This window comes from Metarhizium acridum (assembly GCF_019434415.1).
Source record: "Metarhizium acridum strain ARSEF 324 chromosome Unknown scaffold_568, whole genome shotgun sequence".
In the NCBI taxonomy this organism is placed as follows: domain Eukaryota; kingdom Fungi; phylum Ascomycota; class Sordariomycetes; order Hypocreales; family Clavicipitaceae; genus Metarhizium; species Metarhizium acridum.
Window position 1 is genome coordinate 1449302 of NW_027094041.1, and position 23759 is coordinate 1473060.

At 51.9% G+C, this 23759-nt stretch overlaps 9 protein-coding genes across 9 annotated transcripts; 3 read left to right on the forward strand and 6 right to left on the reverse strand.

Annotated features, from left to right (window-relative positions):
* Positions 1-1567: 1567 nt before the first annotated feature.
* J3458_019826 (uncharacterized protein) lies at positions 1568-3209 on the reverse strand (the record flags this gene model as incomplete). The annotated part of the gene is made up of 2 exons (XM_007816507.2): positions 1568-1736; positions 1819-3209. 2 exons carry the CDS (start codon positions 3207-3209, stop codon positions 1568-1570), a joined length of 1560 nt encoding a protein of 519 aa, XP_007814698.2.
* Positions 3210-3420: 211 nt separating this feature from the next.
* J3458_019827 (uncharacterized protein) lies at positions 3421-3975 on the reverse strand (the record flags this gene model as incomplete). Its single annotated transcript, XM_066121713.1, has 1 exon — positions 3421-3975. The coding sequence occupies one exon, from the start codon at positions 3973-3975 to the stop codon at positions 3421-3423; it is 555 nt and encodes a 184-aa protein (XP_065973330.1).
* Positions 3976-4292: 317 nt separating this feature from the next.
* On the reverse strand, positions 4293-5185 carry J3458_019828 (uncharacterized protein). The gene has a single exon (XM_066121714.1). The coding sequence runs from the start codon at positions 5055-5057 to the stop codon at positions 4746-4748; it is 312 nt and encodes a 103-aa protein (XP_065973331.1). The 5' UTR covers positions 5058-5185; the 3' UTR covers positions 4293-4745.
* A 4507-nt stretch (positions 5186-9692) lies between these two features.
* On the forward strand, positions 9693-10533 carry J3458_019829 (uncharacterized protein). Its single transcript, XM_066121715.1, has 2 exons — positions 9693-10147; positions 10250-10533. The coding sequence occupies exons 1-2, from the start codon at positions 9906-9908 to the stop codon at positions 10323-10325; spliced, it is 318 nt and encodes a 105-aa protein (XP_065973332.1). The 5' UTR covers positions 9693-9905; the 3' UTR covers positions 10326-10533.
* J3458_019830 (uncharacterized protein) lies at positions 10531-14152 on the forward strand (the record flags this gene model as incomplete). The annotated part of the gene is made up of 2 exons (XM_007816508.2): positions 10531-11230; positions 11290-14152. The coding sequence occupies exons 1-2, from the start codon at positions 10569-10571 to the stop codon at positions 14150-14152; spliced, it is 3525 nt and encodes a 1174-aa protein (XP_007814699.2). The 5' UTR covers positions 10531-10568.
* J3458_019831 (uncharacterized protein) lies at positions 11290-18757 on the reverse strand. The gene is made up of 8 exons (XM_066121716.1): positions 17635-18757; positions 17299-17545; positions 17205-17237; positions 17048-17143; positions 16843-16977; positions 16717-16785; positions 16061-16664; positions 11290-15987 (listed from the first exon to the last, which is right to left on the reverse strand). Exons 1-8 carry the CDS (start codon positions 18135-18137, stop codon positions 14615-14617), a joined length of 3060 nt encoding a protein of 1019 aa, XP_065973333.1. The 5' UTR covers positions 18138-18757; the 3' UTR covers positions 11290-14614.
* A 342-nt stretch (positions 18758-19099) lies between these two features.
* Positions 19100-19372, reverse strand: J3458_019832 (uncharacterized protein; the record flags this gene model as incomplete). The annotated part of the gene is made up of 1 exon (XM_066121717.1): positions 19100-19372. One exon carries the CDS (start codon positions 19370-19372, stop codon positions 19100-19102), a length of 273 nt encoding a protein of 90 aa, XP_065973334.1.
* Positions 19373-19581: 209 nt separating this feature from the next.
* On the reverse strand, positions 19582-19818 carry J3458_019833 (uncharacterized protein; the record flags this gene model as incomplete). The annotated part of the gene is made up of 1 exon (XM_007816510.2): positions 19582-19818. One exon carries the CDS (start codon positions 19816-19818, stop codon positions 19582-19584), a length of 237 nt encoding a protein of 78 aa, XP_007814701.2.
* Positions 19819-21852: 2034 nt separating this feature from the next.
* On the forward strand, positions 21853-23750 carry J3458_019834 (uncharacterized protein). Its single transcript, XM_007816511.2, has one exon. The coding sequence runs from the start codon at positions 22362-22364 to the stop codon at positions 23196-23198; it is 837 nt and encodes a 278-aa protein (XP_007814702.2). The 5' UTR covers positions 21853-22361; the 3' UTR covers positions 23199-23750.
* The last annotated feature ends 9 nt before the right edge of the window (positions 23751-23759 follow it).

A 23759-nucleotide genomic window follows, 5' to 3' on the forward strand; every position in this document is an offset into this window, starting at 1 on the left:
GAAACGTCGAGAAGGCTTGTGGGATCTGACAGTTAAGACATTCCGAACGCTAAGTAAAAGGCGGAAACCAGCGCCTCGGCGTCTTCTCTTTCGAAAGCCTCTTCAGTATTTTATGCGACCAAGGGTTACAACCACCCCTTGATTGCATGACGTAACCGAATCTTCTCAGTAATTGCTGAGTAAACTCCTGCAGCTGCAGCTGTAGAACCATAAAGCGGCCCTGTCCTTTAATATCTTCCCCTGTACATGTCCAACGAGTAAGAGCACTCAAGCCGATACCGACCACGTCCATTAGTTTGCTGGCTTGGAATTAAAAGCAAGGATCACCGCGGCTACTTCCGTGTACAGGACGGGAAGTACTCGGGACGAAATCGGTATCCTGATCCAGGGACGTATTACTCTGGGCCACTGGTGCCAAGGTTGTCTAAATATTTCGAACCAGAAATAGTACGGGGAGACCGGCGTCCAAGGTCTTCCCAGTCTCCCCCATGCTCACACATTGATAGACCGGGGACATGGTCCACAAGGATGGTAAATCTTGTGCAACTACCAAACAAAGCATCAGGGAATTATAAGCGGACTCCCGGGGCGGAGGGAGGCACCGAGACCAGGGACTCGGGATCGACCGAGCCGTCCATGGTGCAACCGAAGGGTCCGGGATGGCAATGGATAGACCATTTTCTACTCTTCACGAGACAACCTCTAGACGCATGATGGGCATCCATTGGTTCTACAAGTACTGAGTACCGTTCTGCACACCCCCGGTGACACCAAACTTGAGCCAGCGATAATCTTCGGGAACCGCCATTTGGTCGGATCCGAGGGGCTGGGACTCGGAAATACTGCAAACTGCATTTGAAACAAAAACCTGTTTTTTACTTCTTGAGACTCTGTTCTTCGATGGGGGAGAGACAGGGAGCGGCACGCCGTGTTCCATTTACAGCCTATATTCCCGTTTTGAGATGTCGCCGAGGGCGCAGGGGTGATCTGTGGTTGTTGTGCAATGAAAAGCAAAGGAAACAGGGGGGGAAAGACAACCATCTCTTCCAGACGTTCTCGCAGCTGAAAGTGCTAGCGGGACGGGAATTGCGATTACTATTCAATGTGCATAAGCTTGCCGGGGGCTCATAGTTTAAGAATCCCTGCAAAAGACCGCTCTTTCAGAAAAACAAACCCTCTTTCAGCTCGTGAATCGGTTTATCCGTTTATGCACCAGCCTATGAAATGCAATGCGAAGCGAGGCAAATTGATGGCTGTCAAACTGTTCCCCAGCCTTTGTCTTTTCGCCAAGTCCGGAACTTTCCCAAAAGAATGAACCGTTTAAAAGTAGACAAGGGGAAAAGCAAAAAGAAAGAAAAAAGATTAGAAGTGAAGTGAAGAGAAAGAAACGCCCAATATGTTGGTCTTGTTGGACTGCCTGGCGATCATATTGGATTAGAAGAGGTTGTGTGACTTTGTATATTTTCCCAGAAACTGTGCCGCCGGTGATGACGGGCTTCAAAAATAGTGACTCAGAATAAGGAGGTGTTTTAAATCGCACAAGGGTACACCGCCTCTTGTAAAAGACCTATGCAAGTGATTTCTCAATTTTGACGTATAGTGCACCACGGGGGATAGGAGCACCTTCCAGATCCATCAGCGGAATGAAGCGGTATCCCGAACGGAGGCGGTCGAGACGAATACATGCCCATGCCAGTACTGATGTGCTCATGCGGGAGTCGTCACCTATTCGGAAACTAATCAAAGTTAGATTTTGGTTCTAAGATAACGGTGGGAAGGTCTGTATATGCTATGGGGGAAGGGGATGAAGCAGCTTACCGGACGAAACTGAGCTCCGGAACAACCTTGGTTATGCCAGTAAATTCGAGGCGCCTTCTAGATTCGGGGAACTTGGGATTGTTCGTTGTTCCCGCACCTATTCGCTTCTTGTAGTCACTTTCGCTTATTTCCTTACCAGTGGCCAATTCAGATTTCTCTACATGAAGTGTGACTTTGACGTAGGGACGGATGGCGCTTCCGCTTCTTGGTTCATCCCCCGAATCGTCGCTTTCCGTGGGGATATCTTGACCGGCGAATATGGTGAAGCGGAGATCTAATGTAGATCCGGGCGTTGCATCGTCGTGGGATTCAGATGACTTATCGGAACTTTGGTAGCCCGGCGGTTTAAGAACCCAGCCCTTCTCATCTGCAAACATGCCCTCGTTGATCATCATGCCCGTATCTGTGTTTTGCCAGTTCATAGCAGCCATTTGTACTCCGCGTCTCCAAAACAGGCTGGGGTCGAGATTTGAACTGTCCCATCGCATCTTGTCGGGATACGCTCTCATGAAATAATTCTTGTTGTGTAAGAACACATCGCGCCGTTGTCTCTGATACAGCTCCAAGATACGCTTCTCGCTAATGGAGAAGATATGAGCTGGACGCTTTGCCTCCTTCGCTTCAAAGGTCTTGAAATGTTCACTTCGCGTGTATACCGCCAAATCACCGAGGCTTCGGCATATGCGGCCCATGTTAACTTTGTCGTGGGATACACTTGGCGCGGCCGGAGCGGAGGCGGACTTTGCCGGAGGCATTTGTCGGGCGTTGTGGCATTCGTCGTTTTCTGTTGAGTTCGTATCTGAGTCTCCTGGGGCTGTGAGGAGACGGTCGGCTGTGCTCTCCCCCCAAGTTATTTGGGAAGAAACTTGCGTCATACTGTCTCCGTTGACTTGCGAGGTGGTCTGCGAAGTAGTTTGAGAGACAACTGGTGCTGTGCTGTCCACCGCATTTTGAGGGCTAACCGGCTCCATTGTGACGGTAGCTTTCTTCACTTTGATCAGAATTTTGCGTTTCAGGTCCTGCAATTTCGGAAGACGGAATCTTGGATCAAAATCTTCGTGTGCTTCGGTCACAAGAAGGTCTTGCCACTCCTCTTTCATAATCTTCACCATGACCTCTTGTTGTTCGTGATCGGCGTGAACTTCCAAACTGATAATGACTGGCAAGTCGTTGTTCTCAAACGCGGATTCCTTAATAGCCTTGCAAACTTCTCTAAATCCGCAGGGAACTGTCAAGGTGTGTCCATGGGTCACAATTGGCTCGCCTCTTGGGGGACTATAATGTCGAGGAGATCTCGAAGCCTGTGTCTGGGATACCTCTAGCTTATCATTCGACTGCTTCGTATCCGGCAAGTTTACGACGCTTATTTTTGAGGACGCTTCTTCCACCATAGTGCGGCTATGCGTGCTAGGGCTTCGTGAGTGAAGAGAAGCCCTTTCCCCTAAAAGATGGTTCGCCGCCGCCTTGACCCTTTGATCCACGTTCTCCAATGCAGCTGCAATAGCTACATTGGTCTGGGACGTCCTGGACGGACCTCTGCTGTGGCCTCGATGGGGCGATTTTGATCTTTCTCGACTTGGAGCAGGGTCTCCATTCCAGACATCAATTTCGATACAGCGGCAACCTCTCAATAGAACCTGGATTTGATATTGTCAGCTCAGGTATGTCCCGATATGTCAAACTAATCACGGTAAGACCAACGTTTCTGTAAGCTTCTGGAGTGCTGGTCGATGAGAGTTGATTACCATCCAGGTATGTATTGTGGCTGCTGTTGATGAAGTAATTGGTCAGAGGTTTTGAGAGGTCCTTCTCTGGAGGCTGCCCAATTGCATTGACGCCATAACCTTCTACCAACACATGGCGGAACTCTCCCGCGGTATACTGCTCCTTGTCGAGATTTTTAATAACGGGTTCGCATTGAACATCTCTGAGAAAGGCATAAAGCTTCTCTCGGGATAAAAATTTGTCATTCATCTTCAACCCGTCATATAGCTCGTCAATGACATCGTGGAATCTGTTGCCAATAGGTGCCTTGCCTCCGGCTGGACCACTAGGTGACAGTGGTGCTAATATATCGGGCGGAATAAACGTTGAGACTCCAACCAAGCTTCGCAGCGCTTCACGTGCATTCTTATTTGAGCTTCCGAAGATAGACATTGTTCGAGTTCCTTTGGGAACATCTGCATCATCGCGCTTGCGGCTTAGGAAACGGCGACGCTGGAAGACGGGGAAATCAGTCTGGGAAAAGGTCTCGAATCGCGGACAGATCTTCAGACGGCATTGTAACACAAATATAGGTGAAAATATTGAGACTTACGGCCGGAAACCCGCACAGAAAAGCCATTTCGACGGCACAAGCTGCGCTGCCTGTCCGCAAGTGAATGCGATAGCCAACAGTCGTGTCTGAAAGCTTGACACGAAGATAGCAAGCTGATGCCGAAGACGGCGCACCAGGCCCTAGCGGACTTGCGACAGGCAAACCATGCGCGATCGGTACACAAGTCGAAACACAAATCCCTAAACTCGGACGAAATGAGCAGCAATAGGCTCAAATACCGCTTGAAGTCCCAGAAAGATCAAAAACACAAGTCCTTGAGCTCACACACGTCACTGGATTTGAGACTTTGCTCGAAGCAAAGCTTGAAATGTTAGCAAGGCAGCGCAAGGGCGGACCGTCATAGAATCAAAAACCTACCGCCTCATTCACTATCTAGGTACCCAAGACTAGGCAGTACGCAGTGTAATATCCCATGGTGCTGACAACAGCCCAAAACTCGTGTTTACGCTGCTTGCTGGTGTGCTTGTCTCCCTGTCGTCTGTCAGCATCTGCAGGTTTCCACCACGCGCACCGCGCCTCACTGGGGGCAGAACCGGGGCAAAGTGCTTGACTGGTGGAGTGGCTTTAGTCCATGGATATGACAGCCCTATCAAAGTCGAAGAGGCATTTTGTAGTATTGAGCTCTTTGATTGGAGAGGCATTGAGGCTGTGACTCTGTGAGACACGGTTCTGGGACGGCGTAGGGAACCTGGTTGGTGCGGAGAGCGAAGATGGATGGATTAATGAAGGAAGGCCAGTGGCCCAGCAGACATCGAGGGATCAAGCGATAATAAGGCTGGAGTACTCCGTCATAAGTGGTCTGGTACGATAACGTTTTCGCATGAGTATGAGGCACAGAGACGGAGGATAAGACTGTGACATCCGCGACATCCAATGCCATCGCAGGCATGATGACGGGCATGAGTCGCCAATGTTTTGGGGGAATGAAGACTGGTGTCTTGCATTCTATCTGAGCAAGGGCCTGGGAAAAGGTGCTTCATGATACCGAGTAGTTGCTGAGTATTATCTGTCGTTTGGACAAGCACAGGCCGTTCAGAGTACTGAAGGTTGAGCCAAGGCATTTTGGTCTCCCAAGGCAGGCGCGGCCCGCCCGATCCTGCAGGTACAGTCATAGGGCCATGGTTGAATGTTGCCTTAGCCAACAAGATACGTGCACACGCACCCCATAATGCCATCCTGAACAAATGCTCTCGCAACAAAAACAACAACGTCGTCTCGTCATCTGAGGAGCCATTCACGTCCACAATCCAGCTTGTTGTCCCAAACGCTAAGCACAACACTCTCCCCCTGCGTCGGCACTGTTTCTTGTGCGGCTGACCGCGGAACGGAGCGATGCGGCGGCGGCGCGCGTTCAAACCTTCATATCTGTCAAGTTAAACCGAATTGGGCTTCAAACCCTCTGGCCAAACCTCCTCGAGCCTGGCAGCCAACCCGGAAGAACGTGGGGCTATCCGTGACGAATCCTCTCTTGATTCACCGCCACCCCATAAAATAAGTCAATCAAATGCTCACGCTCCTTTGAAATCGAGGCCCTGCACTGCAAGACTCACATGTGCAAGCTACAGACGGCCATTCTCATCATCCCTTTGAATGCTTTAAGGTGCCACCTTTGTAACGGCCCCACTTTTTCTGCGATACCTAGCGGGTACCTTTTTGGCAACAAGGTCAGCCACTAAACCTCCGGGCTGCGATAAGTGCGATGTAGCTCTTTGTAAGCAGGGAGATTACTGGTACTTATACCATCATACTATTTCTTAGTGGGGTTATGTATCTTTCATATTAAGGTTTTTTATTGGTTGACATCCTTGTTCGGTACGAAGGTGGCACCTTAAAGCATTCAAAGGGATGGGGCGGAAACACGAGACGCAAGTGCGTTCCTGGGGCTTCAGCCATGTCTTTACTTGGAGCGATGGACCGTAAGTCGAACCAGTTGCTGGACGAGATTGCTGCTTTTCCACGGCTTGTCACACAGGCCCTGCAGCGTTACCCGAAGGGTGGATAGACTCTTGGATGCAGGGACTGACGTCATACTGCGACAGCAACGCTCATTATCCTCCTCACTCTCACTCTGGGCTGACAACTCATCTCGTCGTCGCCGGCGAGATGACACTGTGGTACCCAAATGAGCCCGACAGGGAGAAGAAGACGTATGGTGCTGGGTCTAGAGTAGATGTTGATGCTGGTAGGGTCCATGAAGTTTGGATGGGAGAGCAAGGCTGTACGTATGTTATTGGGGAGTAGCTTTGTATCGGGTTCTGGACTTGTGCTCTGGGTTGAGGCAAAACGCGCAATGCCTTCCTATTCACATGCCTATAATTATTGTAATAACGGAAACGAAAGGCTTCTCTCTTCAAGAGGCAGCGATGCGACGCCTGTGTCCCATGCAGTAGATGCTCAAGGGAGCATCCATTGGGCGAGTCATCACTTGCATAATGGATTCCAATCTGACTGTGTAGCAAGCTGAAAATGAATCCATCAGTTTGGTTCAACGAGACAACTGTTGAAAAAGATTCGCGTTCTGTTCATGTGCCCGACTGTATCTCAGGTCAGGCGCAGCATCCCACTAAATCGTCATTTCAGTTGCACTCATTGGCATGAATTATATCCTCGCAGCAAATCGTCGCTTCTTTCCCGATTCAGTCGAACTGGAAGACTATACCCGGGTCACGCACTATTTCAGCTTCAATATTCAGGAGGTTGCCTACGTCATCTGATACATTTCTTCAAGGCCGCCAGTTACGACGCACGGCTGGCCATTGAGAGAAATCTCGGCAAAAGTTGCACAAAATATACACATTCTCCCAAGCCAAGAACACAATACTCGGTAGCTGGTGCATACGAAAACTTCTTGTCTAATACGAACACGCCTTCTATTCGACATGGCATTCATGTACTAAATTGGTAGCCGAAGCAGCAATACAAATTACCTTCGAGGAAATCTAAACACGCCCGAGAAAGTCCACTTTCACTTTTAGTTATCATCATCAACTCTGTCAACCGAAGAAGATGCCAGCGAATACTCCAGAGTCGGCACAAACGTCCCCAATGCAAACTTGCCAAGTTCCCATCTCCTGCGACACCATCCGATTCACCGGCTGCAAAAGTCCTGCTTCCTATTGCGGTCGACGCACCCTTCATCATGCCAATCATCCCCCCCTTTCGTAGATCGCGGACTGAAGAAAGGCCGCGCAGGCCGTATCTACAGGCACCCGGAACTCTCTTAACCATCGCACAGAGTCCGTATGTTGTTGGACTCACCCCACGGATCGAACTATCTCAATGCTTTTTCTTCTGTTCCACATACTAGAAGATGCTGTATTCGGTACCATGTTAGGATACAGATGTTTCTTGTCGCTGTAATGTAGTCATTTTGTTGGTGTGAATCATTTCCCAGTGTATCCCAATACCTGAGAAGGAGCATAGCCTCAATTACTCCAATCTACATTCCCCTGTGTAAGGGAAGGATTCAGCAATCTAAGTGTTGCATCAGGTTCGCAGATCCCCCTAAACAAGGCAAGGCAACGTGCGGTCACACTGCAAGAAAATAGGTCCATGCTGCCAACTAAGTTTTCAATGGGCCCCAGATAGCTCATAAATGCCTCCACTGCTATGTCATCTGTTTCTTTCTAGTTATATAAACAACTCTGCTTAATGGCATCTCTTCGCTTCACGTTGTGCCGTGGTCCTAGCCTCCGCCTCGCAAAAACGACTCCAAGCGCAAAGACAATCAACACAGCAGAGGCGAGTAGTAACTAATAGAGAATCCCACAGGAGAGACTTGTATTAGCTTACTCTCAGCGTATTTTCTGTCAATGCGGCATATTCTTGTGCGTCTCACTCTACCACCATCTAGGGTCCCAAGCACAGAGTTCACTGCTGCACAGCCAGATGACCAGGAATGAGGTACCACGGAGCTGGCAACGTATTTTTCTCCCAACCAAATCCTCGATGGTGAAGTCACTGTGGCTCTCAGAAGTTTTGGGCTTGGTCACATCGCAAAACGATTCGAGTCAGTGTGCCAAGTACGGAATACTGCATCTACGATGCGGTCAAGCGGACGCGCTGCACGACATTGAGGTACGGAAGATGGCCAGACAGACCCTCTCTGGATCTTGAAAGGTATGATCCGGGTGAAAATGGCTCGTAAACCACAGCCTGCTATCGGGGCCGTCCAATATCAAGGTATTAGTCTAATTACACATGGGCCAGCTCCCCGGTCCTTTATGGCAAAGGACCAGTGGAATGATAATATGTCGCAAGACCATGAAGAAAGCTTATGTTCCTTTCTCCCACCGCCATTATCCATTTACTCGTTGCAGGGATTAGCGGCGACTTTCGGCATGGGCTCCGTCCGCCTTTTCTAGACAAGAAACGCGAACCTGGCTCCAAAAGGGGTCCACCATCACCGCAAGCACGATGGGGTGATGTAATGATGATACGCCCCTCAAGAATAACTTCTCTCATGTGATAATTGTCAAGAGAGACTGTGAAAGTTATCACACGCCTTGTCTCTTTGGCGGTAAATCGCGAGAGGCCTCCTTCTCGCCTTTCCAGATCGCCAATTGCTTAGGTGGTGGTTGCTGCGCCGTGTCAGCCACCAACTTCCTCATGTGCGTGATCACGACCAAAGATGCTACTTCTCAGTGCGACCAGCCTATAATACAGCCTCGTGCCCGTCAATAACCGTCCTGCTTCCAAGATTGTGTGTATACCGAAATACCGTGGCCTCACAATGCCATACTATCGTGATGTAAATGCCAAACACGTTCGATCTTATACTTCGACAATACGAGATTAGGTGTTTCGCTACCAGTACTAGCGTCATCAAGGGAAAACTTTAAACTTTAGAGTCGTGTGACGATGTTGGCAAGGTTACCCGTGTTCCCAATGCCACTAGTGAGGCCAGTCACTGCCGAGGCGAGCAGGCCTTATCTGAAACCAACCGTTCGTGAGGGTCTGTCTGTGGTGCAAGGCGGTCAAGGCCGACGATGACGATGTTTCCATCCATGGCGATACAGGTAGCATCCATCCCGAGCATCCCTCCCTCCCGCGTACTGGGCTGTGGCAACGTGCATGTATTGGCTGTCGGCGCGGCTGTCTTCGTATCGCGGTATGTGGCGCAAATCAAAACTCTGTGGCATTTGACCTAGGTGTGCAGCAGCAACTCCCTAGCCTGCAGCTCCTAAGCAACTTGGCAAGACGAGGATTGTATAATCGATTGGCAAGAAGTCTTTGTTTTCCTCTCTCGCTCAATCGCGGCTCGAGTGCATGTACGTACAAACGGAGTAGTATAGTGGTATTCGCATCTCGACGGCACGGTGCCACCCAGGATGGAGCCGATCGATGTGTGGTGATGGACATTTCACTATCCTGGCCGCGTGGGGAACCAAGGCCACAAACGCCGGGACCCGGAGTCCGACCCATGTCAAGTCACAAGTGTGACTTCGAGAGGCCGTTTCATATTGCGGTATGAATGGCCAGAGCGCGAGGCTCAGCCGTGGACCACGACCCCAGAACCCGTCGACGGAACCTATATTGCAATTTGGCCATGGCCTCCTCCATCTTTGTTTCGGAGTCATGCCATGGATGACCTGAATTCGAAGACTCTTCCTGGCTATTTCCATGGTGCAATCGCTTGCTCGCGTCGAGCACGGGCCTCCCTTGGCCCCCTCCCTTGCCTCCTCCTCCCCACATCTCGCGATGCTCTGCAAACATTTGTGTAGCCTTTGACAACCGTCCAAGGTGGCCAATGTCTTGCATCTTCTTTCGAGAGACAGCACAGCTGGCGTTGTTGCTGTGGCAAGGGGGCAGCCAGCCCTGCCGGCTTCGTATGGTTGTGGTTCGTGTCTCAGACAGCCATCATCCGTCGCCAGGCGCGACTACGACCACATTTGCCGCTTGGTGGACGTCTCCACCAACTTCTGGTGGCGCCTCTCTTCTCCGTATCGAGCAAACAAGGTCGTGGTTTTGGTCTTCTTGGATAGTAGCCAGGTATGTACATGCTGCAACTTACAGCCGGCCAGCCACCACCAGGGCTGGCCTTATTGGACGCTCGAGGATTTCGTCCGTATGCTGACCTGCCTTGGTTATTAGACTTCTCGTCTTCTTCCGTCCTCCCGATGGGGATCCCCTCTCTCCTGGTTCTAAACACGACCATCAGAAACCTTGATGCTCACGGACGGTCCCTCTTGATCCGTAGTAATATTAACCTGCCTCCACACGACTAGCTTTAACTGTCGTCCTTGGCACTGGCTTCCTTGCTTTTGAACTACATACATCTCATACCATCTCATACATGTTCTTCCTGCTTCGACATATCGTATGCTTCCTTTTTCCTCTCCAGTAGTTCCTGGGCCTGGCCTGCTGCATTATATGACCGTTCCACGCCGGCCTCTCCCGGCATCTGGGACCTATGTTGTTCGATCGCAGACGAACTCGGGCGGAATCCGGGGCCCATGACAATGACATTGGTCGCGTCGCGTTTCCCGATCGATCCTCCTCACTCAGTCCGTACATGTCGTCCCAGAAGAAACGGCAGGCGGCTTCGCGGCCGTATCCCCAGCCTGATGTTGGAGGCTCGGCGTCTGGAGGTTACCAAAATAGACTCGCTAACCAAAACGACATTGAGTCTGGCCTCCGGAAACACCCCTTCTACACCCATGATGTCTCTTCTCCTCAGGATCCGAACCGTTATTCTCGCATACATATTGGGCCAGAGTATGCGAATGCGAGTCTAACAGTCCAAACACAGTCGCAGGACATCAAAGGGCACGAACCAGGCAACTTGGCAATACGCAGACATAAGCCTGAACTTCAATTGCAGAGCTCGACCGCATCAGCACCACACAAATCGTCGACTCCTGCTGTTAGAAGGCGTAGACCTGAACTCTCATTACAAAATTCGACTTTATCAACACCGTACAATGCGACGCCCGCCGTTTTCGGGAAAACACACGTTACCGATAATGTTCGTGCAGCAGATATTCCTAGGCGCAAGTCAATACGCAAGTCAGCTATAGTCGGTGCCTCGAGCACAAGTAGTCTTGCTAACCCACCATCACTGCAGAAAGTCGAGTAAGTTTTGAATCCGTATCAAAAACTTGAAGGACACGTTTCTCACACATGTTTGACAGCGCGGGCAGCCAAGGACGACGAAACACATCAGTAAAGCCTGGCTTCGTCAAGTTGGGTCTGATGCCACTCTCTCCATTGAATCTCGGCCTTGTTGACCAGCGCCAAACTTCTACTCCCGCCAGTACATCCGATCGTCATGCTTCTCGCGACCCTGGCTTTTCTTCTCGCTCAACTCTACCCCAGTCATCCGGCGAACGGCCAGTGTCTGCAGTTGGTGATGCTAGGCCGGCCCTATCATACATACCAATGCGTCGACGTTCATTAGTTCAGACTCCTGGTCTCGCGACAAGGACGCCATCTCGTTATAAGCTGCCTGGGGGCCGTAATAGCTTCAGATCTTCGACATCGCTTGCATCTGTTCTGGCTAGTGCAGCATCAACAGGTGCCGAAGTGCACAAAGACGCTGGGAGTGAGGGTAAACGAAAGATTCAAAAGCACATGTCGTTACCTGATCTGCAAATGAAGGCGGAACAAGAGCGATCCGGCAAACCCAGCCGGTCCGACTATCAGCAGCTTGGCGGTTTGAAGCTGGGGACACTCCGTATTACAAATTTTTCTTCGGTCCCAAGATGTATGCGCGATAGTAACGGAGGAAAGCAAACCCAATCCACAACGACGAAGTCGAAGAATGGCATCGGAGCTCGAAATGCGGGTTTCCGTCTTAGCTCCCAGGGTGTATCAAATCTCTCTACTCCTACGCTCTCAACAACAATCAATGCCACAAAGAATGGCACAAAAGACCATCTCAACGGTAACTCGTCCGTTTCATTTGGTTCTAAACGCCATAGGCGTTTCTCTTTCGGTGACACGCCAGGGGTTGCGTCTAGCAGAAAGCGTCTGTCAATTCTCAGGGAGCTCATAGAGGAGCCTCTTGAAGATTATGATTTTATGCGCGAAGTTTCGTCATCACATCCTCAAGCAATGAAAGACGACTCATGCAATCAAAATGAAAGCCAAATAGGCCCCACACAGGATGACGCGGCGTTGAAACATTTCGCGGACGAAATTCTTGACACCAGCGATGATTCGAGCGCGAATCGTGTCTCGGAGAGCTCAGAGGTTAAGCCCGCAAATGAAGTTGATCCATACGATATATCTAGGCCGGACAGCGGCTTTGTATCGGCCACTTCTTCTCTCAGTTCCCCAGGCTCACCTTCGCAGACGGATAGCGGTTATAGCTCCACTACCTCAATTCAGTCAAAACCTGCAGTTGTAGATTCTGGAGTTGCTGATAAGACAACTCCTGAAGGCTTATCGGGACGCGGCGCAAATCATATGGGTGACGATAAGGACGGAACTGTTGGTCATGAGACTGAAGACGATTCGACCAATAACCCTTCCCGAGATTCGGTCACCTCGCTGTCAAGAAGCAGTTTACGGCTTTTGTCGTCTCTGATACGACCCCGGCATAGCCTTTTGGTTTCAGGGTCTGGCGATGATGATAGTCAAGTGGATCAAAACGAATCAAACAGCCATAACGATACTTCACAGTCCAAAAGCAGCTCTGTGAGTCAAGACGGTACCGTTCAACCGAGGGTTAGATCAAACAGCGGTAGCCAATTGGCCGGGAAGCTACAGCGGTTGTTCGCACATCACAAAGAAGATGACTTGTCTACCGGATATGGTTCGCATGACCTCCAGGCGGTCCCCACGGTACCAGTAGACGTCGAAGAACGACTCAGCGAGCATAACAGAGTATTTCCAACCTCGCCCAAGAAGCTTACCAAACATTCTAACCGGAGCACTGAATCACTGAAAACAATCGTCAGCGTCGACAGCGCCATCGCGTATAGTGAAAGCAATTATAGCCAGGATGACCGTGACCATGACGATAATATCAGTCATTATGGTCACAGCATCAAAAGTGGTACAACTTACAAGGGCCACAAGAGCATGAACAGCCTGGACAGCTTCAAAAGTTTGAATAGTCTTTCCAGTTCTGGGACTGTCAGAAGTCTCCCAAGTTCCGAAAGCGCTAAGAGCGACTCAACTATCGCAGGGGCGGATGACACCAAAATATTTCATATTGAGGCGCTGCTGGACGGATCTGACCTCGAGGTTGAAGATGGTGATACTCATCTGCAAAGGACTACGACTTCAGTTGCGATTCCAGCTGTCTTGCCCGCGACCGAGGACGCATTTATCGGCGAGAAACCTGTACCTCCTCCTCGAAATCCATCCCGCCCCAGGAGACAAATAGGTAATCACAAGGCCATACTTCAGACTAGCCGAAATGTCACTGAAAAGGCGGCTCCCTATGGAGCCTCCACTACGTTGCGAACCCAGGATAACCGGTTCATGAGAAGTGAACGTGCGATTCTCCCTGCCAGTCAAACGACGCGAACTCACATCAGCTCTGGGCTAGACACGTATAGGGCCAGGGCACCCGTCTCGGCGCCGAATCTTTCTAACTCATTCTCTTCCAACTCGGACGCTGCCGCAAAATCTGGACCAAGACTAACCGTTGCGGATATGACCAAAGAGCTGCCACCAGAGCCGCCGCGCGATGATCTCCTGCGCAGTTCATTCTCAAAACGACCGTGGCAGCAGAAGCGACTAGCTGAAAGGAAATGGCTACAGAATAACAATCAAGAGAGCGTCCGAAGTTATGAGTTTCATCATAATCACGTACGATCCCAGACGTCGACCGTCATGGGCCGAGAGCAGACTCAGGTAGTCCAGGACCATATCTCGGTATTCATGTCACAGCGTCGACACTCTACCTTAATCCACCGGCCGGCCTTTTCTGAATCTCTAGCAATTTCTTCCCTGGAGCGTCCAAAGGACGAGCCTCGGCCGCCTTACCGGGTCCTCCACAGCTATAATTCACCAGCATATAAAAACATTCCCATCTGGGCATAACTGCCACACTTGTCAGCCGTACGAGGATTGATACCATGGGCGATAATTGTCTTGAAGCCATCTCGTGAGGCAAAAACACCAAAAAAGGGGGAGGAATGTAGTAATTCTTCTTTCGCTTTTAATTATGTAATTATGAGTCTAATGTCACCAGGGTTTCCTCATTCATTCGTTTATTTATTGGCGCTTTTTTGTCTGAACGGTAGTTCAAGTGTAAGAGACGATGGGGGTTTCAGAAATCTCGCATGGGGGCAGCTGGCTAAAATACCCAAAATAGAGCATAGTTGATAGTCATAATTGGCGTTTTTTGAATGTACATATCCGTCACAATCGAGCAAGGCAGTCAGTCATACGTGGCCAATGTGAAGGTTGAAACACTGAGTGTGTTCCCTCCTTTGCCTGTCAAGGCCGTCATCATTCTCATGTATACATAAAAACAGTGCAGCTATGCCATGTAAAAAGGAACTAGTATGCGCCAGGACGCTTGGAATACGACGGCCCCGTGACGAGATGGACCTTGTTCCGCGAAGACTGGACGGGAGTCCCGGACCTCAGCGTGAACCCGGGCACCCTTGCGCCCGTGCCGTCCAACGACCACACCGCCAGCCCGACCCAATTGTCCCCGTTGTAGTCGAGGACGCCCTCGGGCACGGGGAACTCGGTCTGGGGCCCGATGTTGCTGAGATACTTGCCGAACTGGAACCCATTCACGTACAGCAGCGCCCTGTAGTCCCCGCGCCGCTGGGTGCCGTCGGCAAACACAAACGACAGCGGGATGTCGTAGCCGTCGGCCGGCAAGGCCAGCGGCATCCTGGCCGCGTAGTAGGCGACGCCGGCGCGGTCGACGCCGTCAAACGGCGAGCCCGGGGTGAAGAGGGCGTCCACGGGGGGGAAAGGGTAGTGGTAGCCCTGGCGCTCGAAGAAGAGGCCCCCCTCGTTGAGCGGCCCGCGGAACTCGTCGGCGTAGTCCTGGCCGCCGAGGTTGCCGGTGATTTTCCACGTCACGTCGGTCGGCGCGCCGTCCGGGGACGAGAGCGCGTAGTCGAGGATGCCGCGCGGCGCCTTCATGTCCTCGTAGCCCGGGTTGAAGTTCTCGTTGAAGCCCATGGTGTCGACCACCACGGTGACGACGTACCGCTCGCCGGCGGTCAGGCCGGGCAGGGCGTACGTGGAGTTGTGGTTCTCGGTGGCGTCGTCGCCCTTGAAGGACCCGAGGAAGCGGTCGTTGAGCCATGCCGAGCTGGCGTATGCTGTGCCGCCGGACGTCCACGCCCTGAAGAGGGACTCGTTGCCCGAGGCGGTGAAGTGGCCCCTGAAGACGAGGGTGCCCGTGTTGAATCCGTAGTCTGAGCCGTAGAGAGATGCGCGGGTGGGCGCCGCCAACAGGGTCGCGTTGGAGGCTCTGTGGTGCGCTTGCGGCCTGCTGTTGCCTGGGCTTTGGGAGGCGGTGCGCCAGCGGGAGTCGTCGTACTGGGGGTGAATTTCGGGCAGGGAGTCGACGGTGTGCCAGGTCAGGTTGGCGAGGGAGGGGAGTCGGAGGGTTGGGATGGTGATGTCCGGCTGGGCGAGCCACGTTCCTGTCGGGGAGGTGGTGTGCTTGAGCGGCCTGCCGTTGACGGAGAGCTTGGTGACGCCGTCGGGGACGCCGACGACCTCGAGGGCCGTCGAGGCGTTGAAGTCGGCGCGGAGGGAGAGCGTGTTGCCGCTGATGGACGCGGAGCGGATGAGGTAGCCCCCGTTGATGATGGCTGCGTCCGGGTTCATGAGCGATGTGCCGTATGGGGATGATTTGGGGCCCGGAAGCACGGGCACCCAGTAGTTGTATGCCGAGTTGCGATCTGTGTCTTGTGGTAAGAGGATGGAACTGCAGTTTTGGTGTCATGTACAAGTTCGTGATAGGAGTCGGCTTACCAACGAGGTAGATGGCCAAGTTGCCGACCTGAATATACTGCCTCTTTGGCGACGTCGTCCACTGCACGACAATAGTCGATAAATCCTGCCCGTGGGACGAGATGCTACTCCCCTCAACGTGCAGGACTTGTGTCGCTGGGGAGGGAGACTTCACCGCAAACTCATGCAATTCATCTGGGCCGCCGTACAACACCAAAACCGTCTTATTAGCATACTTCTTCCAGGTGAATACCTCGGCAGTGGTATACAGTAGAGTGTAGTCGCCCACGGGATAGTCCGTCAAATGGATCTTGGAATCACGCCCGTGCAGGGACAAGCTTCCTCCGCGCTGGGGGATGGTGAGGGTTCCATTGCTGGTAGGCAAGGTGACGGTGTAGGAGACGCTGCCCGTAGCGGTGTAGTCTGTCTGACGAGCGACGAAGAAGTTGCCCGTCTTATTAGACGTCAAGGGCGTGATGGTGATGCCCGGGTTGTTGGCGTACGCGGTGGTTGACGCGAGGCCAACGGACGCGGTGATGTATCCAGGCGATACCTTGATGAATTGGGCTTCGAGCTTGACCTCGGAATACTTCTCACGGTCTATGACTCTGTTTTCTCTGATACACTTTGAACGTTAGTACTTTGTAGGAAATGCTTGTGAAGAAGAAGAAACATACGGCACCGTAATCGTAGGACGTATAGCCGCCTGGGTGGCCGAGATTACCCCAGTTTGTTCCGCCGTATATCTACAGAGTCTTGTAAGTTCAAGGTTCTAGAGGCGGGTAAGAGGCAGCTTGGACTACCATGTAAATATTGAAAATCGACACACCGGCCGCCAGGTTGTTCTTATAAAAGACACGTGCGAATTCGTGGTTGACGAGGGCGGCGCACTTTTCGAATCCCCGGCCGCCCCAAGGATCAAATGCGCCACCTTGAAACTGACGCATTTCCCGTGAGCCTCTGCTTTTTGGAATTTTAACCGGCTTACATTTTGCGTTGCGTACGTACCTCGATGATGGAGTACGGGCTCGTCGGACTCTGCCTCTCGTGGAGTTGGTGAAAGTTTGTTGGAAGACCGTTCGGCGGCCAGACGGCAGGATTGGCCTGAAAATATCAGCTGGCCTTTTCCGCTTACTTCTCCCCAGACTTACACATGTCAACTTACGCAATCGAATCCTAGGGGGTAGCTGTCGTGTCCCTACCCAGGTTAGTCCGACGTCTCTATAATCTCCAACACCTTGGCTTCACTCTACGCCTACATAAATATCCATGCTTCCGACGCCCTTGCCAGGAGCATAATTCCCCGAGGGCCCAACGTCGTTGTTGATCATGGGGACCGAAATGCCCGCGCTCCTGGCCTGGTTGATGACGTACTGCATATACTGCCCGTTGGGAAAGGGGATGTTGTGCCCTGAAGAATATTCGTTCTCGGGCTGGAAAAGAACGACAGGGCCGCCGTTGGTGATTTGGTACTTGGCGATGATATCACACACATGTGCCATGTAGCTATGTAACTCATCAGTCATTGCTTCCAACTTGCCGTGACAGTCATCCCCCTTCTTTCAAACAGACATGTCACATCCAAAGGAACTTACTTGTCCGTCGCATTCAAAAAGTCCGGCGCCTGAGACCTAAGAATCCCCTTCAACTGCTGCAAATATCCCGGGAAACCCCCTCCGCTAACCTCTGCGTTAATATACGGGCCCGGTCTCGCCAGCAAATATACGCCCGCCTTGGAGGCCGCTTCAAGGAACGGCTCCAGAGCGAAGATGCCATTCGCGTGAAACTCGCCCTGTTTCCCCTCGAGCAGCGCCCAGTCGACATAGAACGACACCATGTTGAAGCCGAGCGCCTTGATCTTCTCAAAGACGTCCAAGTACAACGACGGCACGGGGAGGCGGAACGGATGGACCTCGCCTGAGAACATCATGGCGCGTTCGCCGTGGATAAAGAGAGAGTGTTCATCCCAGGTAACGAAGTCCTGGAGGGCGCCAGAACGCCTATCTACCTCATGGATTATTTGGTAGGGCCGGCCGCCCAGATTGAGGGCATGGCAGAACGAGAGTGCGACGGCACCAAGAGCCGTAGATGGCCTCATTACCGGTGTTGGGGATACTACCACCAGCTTTTATTCTATTTTTATTTTTTATTTCTTTTCACAGAGCTCTACTATGGGCCGGGAGGAGAGAAGAGAAACAGATGAGGGATAATGGCCATTGTTTACTTATTTAAATACTAGGCTCTATTGCGCATAGACAGACACTGCTTGAATGACGGTGACAACGAGCACGACGGTAGCGTTGCAATGCGGGGACGCGAACGATGCGCAAGATGAGGAGTAACAAGGGGCCATCGGCTGTCAAGGGAGATTTGGAAGAGATGGCCCTGCAGGGCAGCTCGTCAGATGCAGCAGTCATCTGCCAGGAACACAGCCGTTTATGGCTGGAATGTGCGCACCATGAAATTTGTGATTGGAGCTGTCGCACCGGCCGTGACATCCCCATGAGAAATATGCCGAGAGGGGAGGGGATCGTCGGTGGTTTTGCAGATATGCCATGTGCCTACTCCGTAGAACTAGGTCAGGCGTCTCCCTTGGGCACCTGCATGGTTATTTATTTGTTTGTCGTCCATGCAACATAGTATTAGAGAGGAATGGTCGTGGTGAAATTGGTCGGGTTGACACACCGCGAGGTTTACCCAAGTATCCGAAGCACAGAGTCCACGATTTCGGTGATTTGGGGGGGGGGGGCTTGGCTCTTAAATTAAAACAAGAAAATCAAGGCAGTTTGCTGAATTTCTCTCAGGCCGTATTACTTTTTTCCCCCTCCATCCATCATTGATTCCTCAACACCAACCGGAATACCCGCCTCCATCATCAGCTCCATCTCGCGCGCGCCCTCGCCGTGATTAACCGCGCCGCAAGACGAACACCCATGTCAAACGCCTGGCTCACGTTGCACTGCAGCCTGGCCAGGTCGGGCTTCCGCAGCACCTCCATGACGGCCAAGGTCGGTACAAAGATGGTCCTGCTATGCTGCGTGGCTGTAAACACCTCGGTCGTCACGAGGTTTCGTGCTCGATGCTGGTTATGCCTGCTTTTGCCGCCATGGCCGCTCCCTCTGCTGTGGCGGCGTGGCATGCCACAGGAAGTCCCGCCAGATGCGCCTCCTCCACCATGGCCTTCATTTCGTCTTGGTTGAACATGACGACAGGTTCCTGGGCGGGAATTGAACGGAGATGCTTGATCCGTGGCGACTCATCTCCGAACGGCTGCCCTGCAGGATACTGGCCCCGGCGAGACACTCTGTCGCCACGAAGAGCGGTTGATGGCATCTCGTACGTTTGTGTCGAATGAGCCCATTCCCTCTGTGCCCAGGTCGCGGTATGTAGTGTTATCCTGAGAGCAGCCCCCTCCGAACATGATTCGCTGCGCGGATTGTACGTTCCACGCTGCTTTCGTCTCTCATTTGGTCCAGGGATGGCGCTCTCGGACCAATCCGTCAGGATAAAGGGTCACTGAAGCCTACCGATGAATCAACCACTTACTTGTAGGCGTGTAGGAAGATGTGAGTGTGTGCATCTACAAATCCTGGCATGACAATCTTGTCACGGAGGTCAATGTCGCCTTCCCTGATATTGGCCGTGCCTGTGTTCCGTTGCAGTACGTGAACAATGCTGCCCGTACCAGGATCGACGGTGATTGATACATTTTCTTTAAACTTCTTGGCTTTGGGGTCAAAAATGGTCCCAGCGTGCACAGTGATTGTCTTGAGCTCCATTTCAATCGACCTTGACAGCAGCGTGTTGTGTCTTGATGGAGGCCATTGAGATGAGTGAGCGGGAACCGCCTACGATTGGTGATTTATTGACGGCAACTTCCTATTTCGACACGGTGCGTCCAGAATTTTGCAGAAACCTTCTTGAGACAGCTCTTCCTGTCACAGGATCGATTTTATTCCGCATCTCCCTGTCCGTAGTTTTGCAATTCAGCAAGGCAATTGGTGACACTACAGGAGAGGGTTTTCGTTGAAGCCGTTGTTGACAAGACGGGGTAGCAGGTGTTGGGTCATATACCATCCATATACCCGCCATGTACGGACAGCGTTTTTCGAAGAAGCATATTTGGCGAAATGTCGTTTGCCCTATGAGTGCTTTGTAAATTGATTCATAGGACGCAGTTGACATGCATTGTAGATTGTGGCCAAACAAAGACGACCACGAACTGCGTGCCTGCCTGGTTTCGCAAGCAACAGTCCCTCTCAGCAACTTTTGTGTACCACGGCCCGGCAATTCAGTATATCCCCCGTCAGAATACCTGCGGTTTCGCTAGTCAAAGGCTGAGACAAAAGCTGAAAAGTCTTGGAGGTAGTTATAGGGTGCCTGGGGTGCCTGGGGTGCCCATTCGCAAGAGCTCACTAATCAGAGTTGCTTCCAGGTTCGCTGGCCACTGGACATGCCGCGTACAATCGCTTCTGGTGTTTCAGGACTTCCCGAGTGGTCAAAGATCAAGCCATGTCGTGTCATCGAAGACGACCTTTCAACGGCAATCCTTGAAAACTGTCCAGAGTCACAGGTCGTATAGCCAACCGTCGGTGTATGAACAAAAATATAGTGTCATGTTGCAGACACTGTGAAGCATCCAAGCACATCCTGTTTATTAACGGTGCTAGTATAAAGCGAAGGAAGATGTGCGTCTGATGATTGAAATTGCTGCACACAAGGTTAACCATGTCGTGACAAAAGGCTGATAGCTGTGGCAAGCCGTGCTCGACCTCCTTTTTCTTTAACATCTTTGCAAAACCTAAATGCAGCCGCTGGTTTGTCGAGAGTCGTCGATGGCGCAAGGGCTGCACCTCACAAACACTGCATTGCCCATCCCTTTGTTATTTTGGGGCATGACTTGCCCTTGAAGGAGCTGGTGGCACCGTGACCAAACACTTCAGGGCTGCAAGAAGCCAATTATAGCACCCATGCTTCCATGCAGCGTGTCCTTTCTAACCAGTTGACATGTCTCAAGCCGCGGGCCTGGCCGGTTCTCGGGCATAAACTTATGCAAACAAGCATAGTTGGCTGGAAGTTGCCCCATCTGACAGCGGGTACTGGAAGGCTTGGCCACGGACTAGTAACACGTAGTGAAGGGAGCGATGTCAACCTTTTTCTGTCGGCACCGGTTGTCAGTGCTGGCGCTGCTCAGGAGACGTTGTGTAGGACTTCAATGTCCTCCTAGTTCTAAGAACCGTCAATGAACATGCCTCCCCACGCAATGACCCGTCTCATCTCAGAGCTGTCTCTCAGGGGCCATGACCCAGAAGATCACCAGGGGCCGCGGCACCGGCGGCCAATAGCGGATACCCCATGCTGCTGCCGGTGCTTACGTGTCGAGATACTCTTTCTCCGTGGCCTCCTTTCGGACGGCCCGAGATGTTGAACTGCCACTCTGACTCCGGAGAACAGACTGCGTGATGGTCTGCAGGCTTCTGCGGGCTGCACGGTGGCAGACTTCTAAAGTGTCTAACTGGCTGACCAGCTGTTTGAATGATCGAAGTATTCGAACCGTACGGAGTACTGTACAGAGTTTGAATGGACCAGACGTTGGTTGGATGGAGGGGAATACGAAGTTTCACACAGCACCTTCCTTGCAGGTCCTGGCACCCTGGGCCGCCCTTGACCAGTCTGGCGCAGATGTCAACTGGCTGGCTGGCAACCTCCAGTCGCCTCGCCTGTCTTGGGTAACCTTGCATGTGTCCAGTCAGTGATCAGTTGGACGACTGACCGACCTGGTCGTCTCATCCCGGCCATTTCCCCGTTGGGGCCCCGTGACTGCTTCTCGCTCTCCTGGCCTTTTCTTTCTTCCACCAGACTGTTCCAATTCCTACCAGCCTCGCCAATACGACGGAGCGCGTACAGGCAGTCTGCATCGCTACTTTCTTTTTTCCTGTCCCTGTTCTTTAGTGTCGACAATCGTGAAACACGCCCGTCTTCCTTCCTTTCAGATTTTTTTCATCATTGGAACTCTCGCTCCACCAGAATCTCGAATCACTGCGCCTCCCATAACGGCGAAAGGGGCTCCACCTTTCCTTTCACTCCTGTTCACGCACCGAGAACTCTGCACATTAGACAAACAGACGTCACATCACGCGTGTCGAAAGCCTGGTGTTGGCGTCCGCGTCTTGATAGCATTGCAAGGACCCAACACGCTTGCTGCGTGATATTTCACTCATCTTGGAAAAAACAATACACCCGACATCCCCTTCAGAAGTACAGGTATTTTGACCCGGGGGAACCATCGATAACCTCTCCCTACCCGAGAAAGCCAGCCGAGATGTACTCGAAACAGATTCTCCAGCAACTGCTCGCTGCAGTTGCCATCGTCTCCGTGGCTCAGTCAACATGGTTAGATTTTACCAAGATTGATGTCAAGGCCCTCGCTGCACGCCAGGTCAGCGACCTGGTCGGAGGAACCTCAGCTACTGAAAGTTCAACCCAAAGCACATCTACTACGGAATCTACGCCTAGCTCAACGAGCACTCCATCCAGCTCGCCAACATCTACGCCATCCTCCACTACTCCCACCACTTCGTCTACTAGTAGTTCTTCTAGCATCCCGTCATCTACTCCAGCTAGTGCCACGCCATCCGCTACCCCCGAGGCAACCTCGTCTTCAGCTACTCCAACCTCCAGCTTTATCCCGGCACAAACCACGAGTTCCAGCAGCAGCAGCACACGGACTTCGAGCACACCCACCCCTGTTGTTCAAACGAGTGTCCAAGTATGGACCACGACCAATACTAACGGATCCAAGACAGTTGTTTCGTCAACGACAAGGACGACCTCTACCCCGGGTCTCACTTCTGGAGATGGCGAGACCACTGGCATGTCCACGAAGACCCGAAATACTGTCATCGGCGTCGTTGTTGGGGTTGGTGGTGCTATCGTTTTAGGTGCTCTTGGATTGGTAGCCTGGCGTATCTGGGGACGCAAGAAGCACAGCGAGGAGAATGACGGCCTCATGGCCTATGACATGTCTGCTACTGGAGGCATGGAGAAGTCTGAGCGAGGCAGTAGTGCTGGCGGTGCTCATACCCAGCGCAGCCCCTTCCAGTCTACTCTGGAAAACTACCATCAGCCTGGTCAGGTTAACCCATCGTCCAACTTTTAATTCCGGATACCAAGAGCATCGATGACAGTGCACACGACTGTTTACTACGGGGCGTTCCGGAATTCTTTTACATAAAACCCGATTGCGTGTTTAGGCGATACCGATATTTGTTCTTTCATTTTTATTTTTGGACGGCCGCGGAAGCCACGGGAGCCAACACGTCGCCGGTTTTGGGCAGCCGCCGATAGGCCACTACCTTAGGATGCCTCGGTTCATGCAACCGTTGTCTGCGCAGGTGGAAAGGCAGTTGATGAATTGTTCAAACCAGCCTATATTGTTCGGCAATTGCATAGCGAGCTTGACTAAAATGCTACAGTTATATAGACACCTTAATTAATACTCCCAGTTTTAAAAAGTTACATTGTATGTCTGCAAAGAGTCGGATTGTCGAGACAACCATGCCGCTGGGCAGCCTTTGGAGTATATGTACCTACCTAGTGTTAGCGACAAACGTACCGGTTTGGCGGCTCTGAAGAGCAAAACCACGGGCTATACCTTCTTTTGAGGGCTTCAGCACTCAAGGCAAGGGGCACCACCTCTTCAAAGAAAAACCCGATGTCG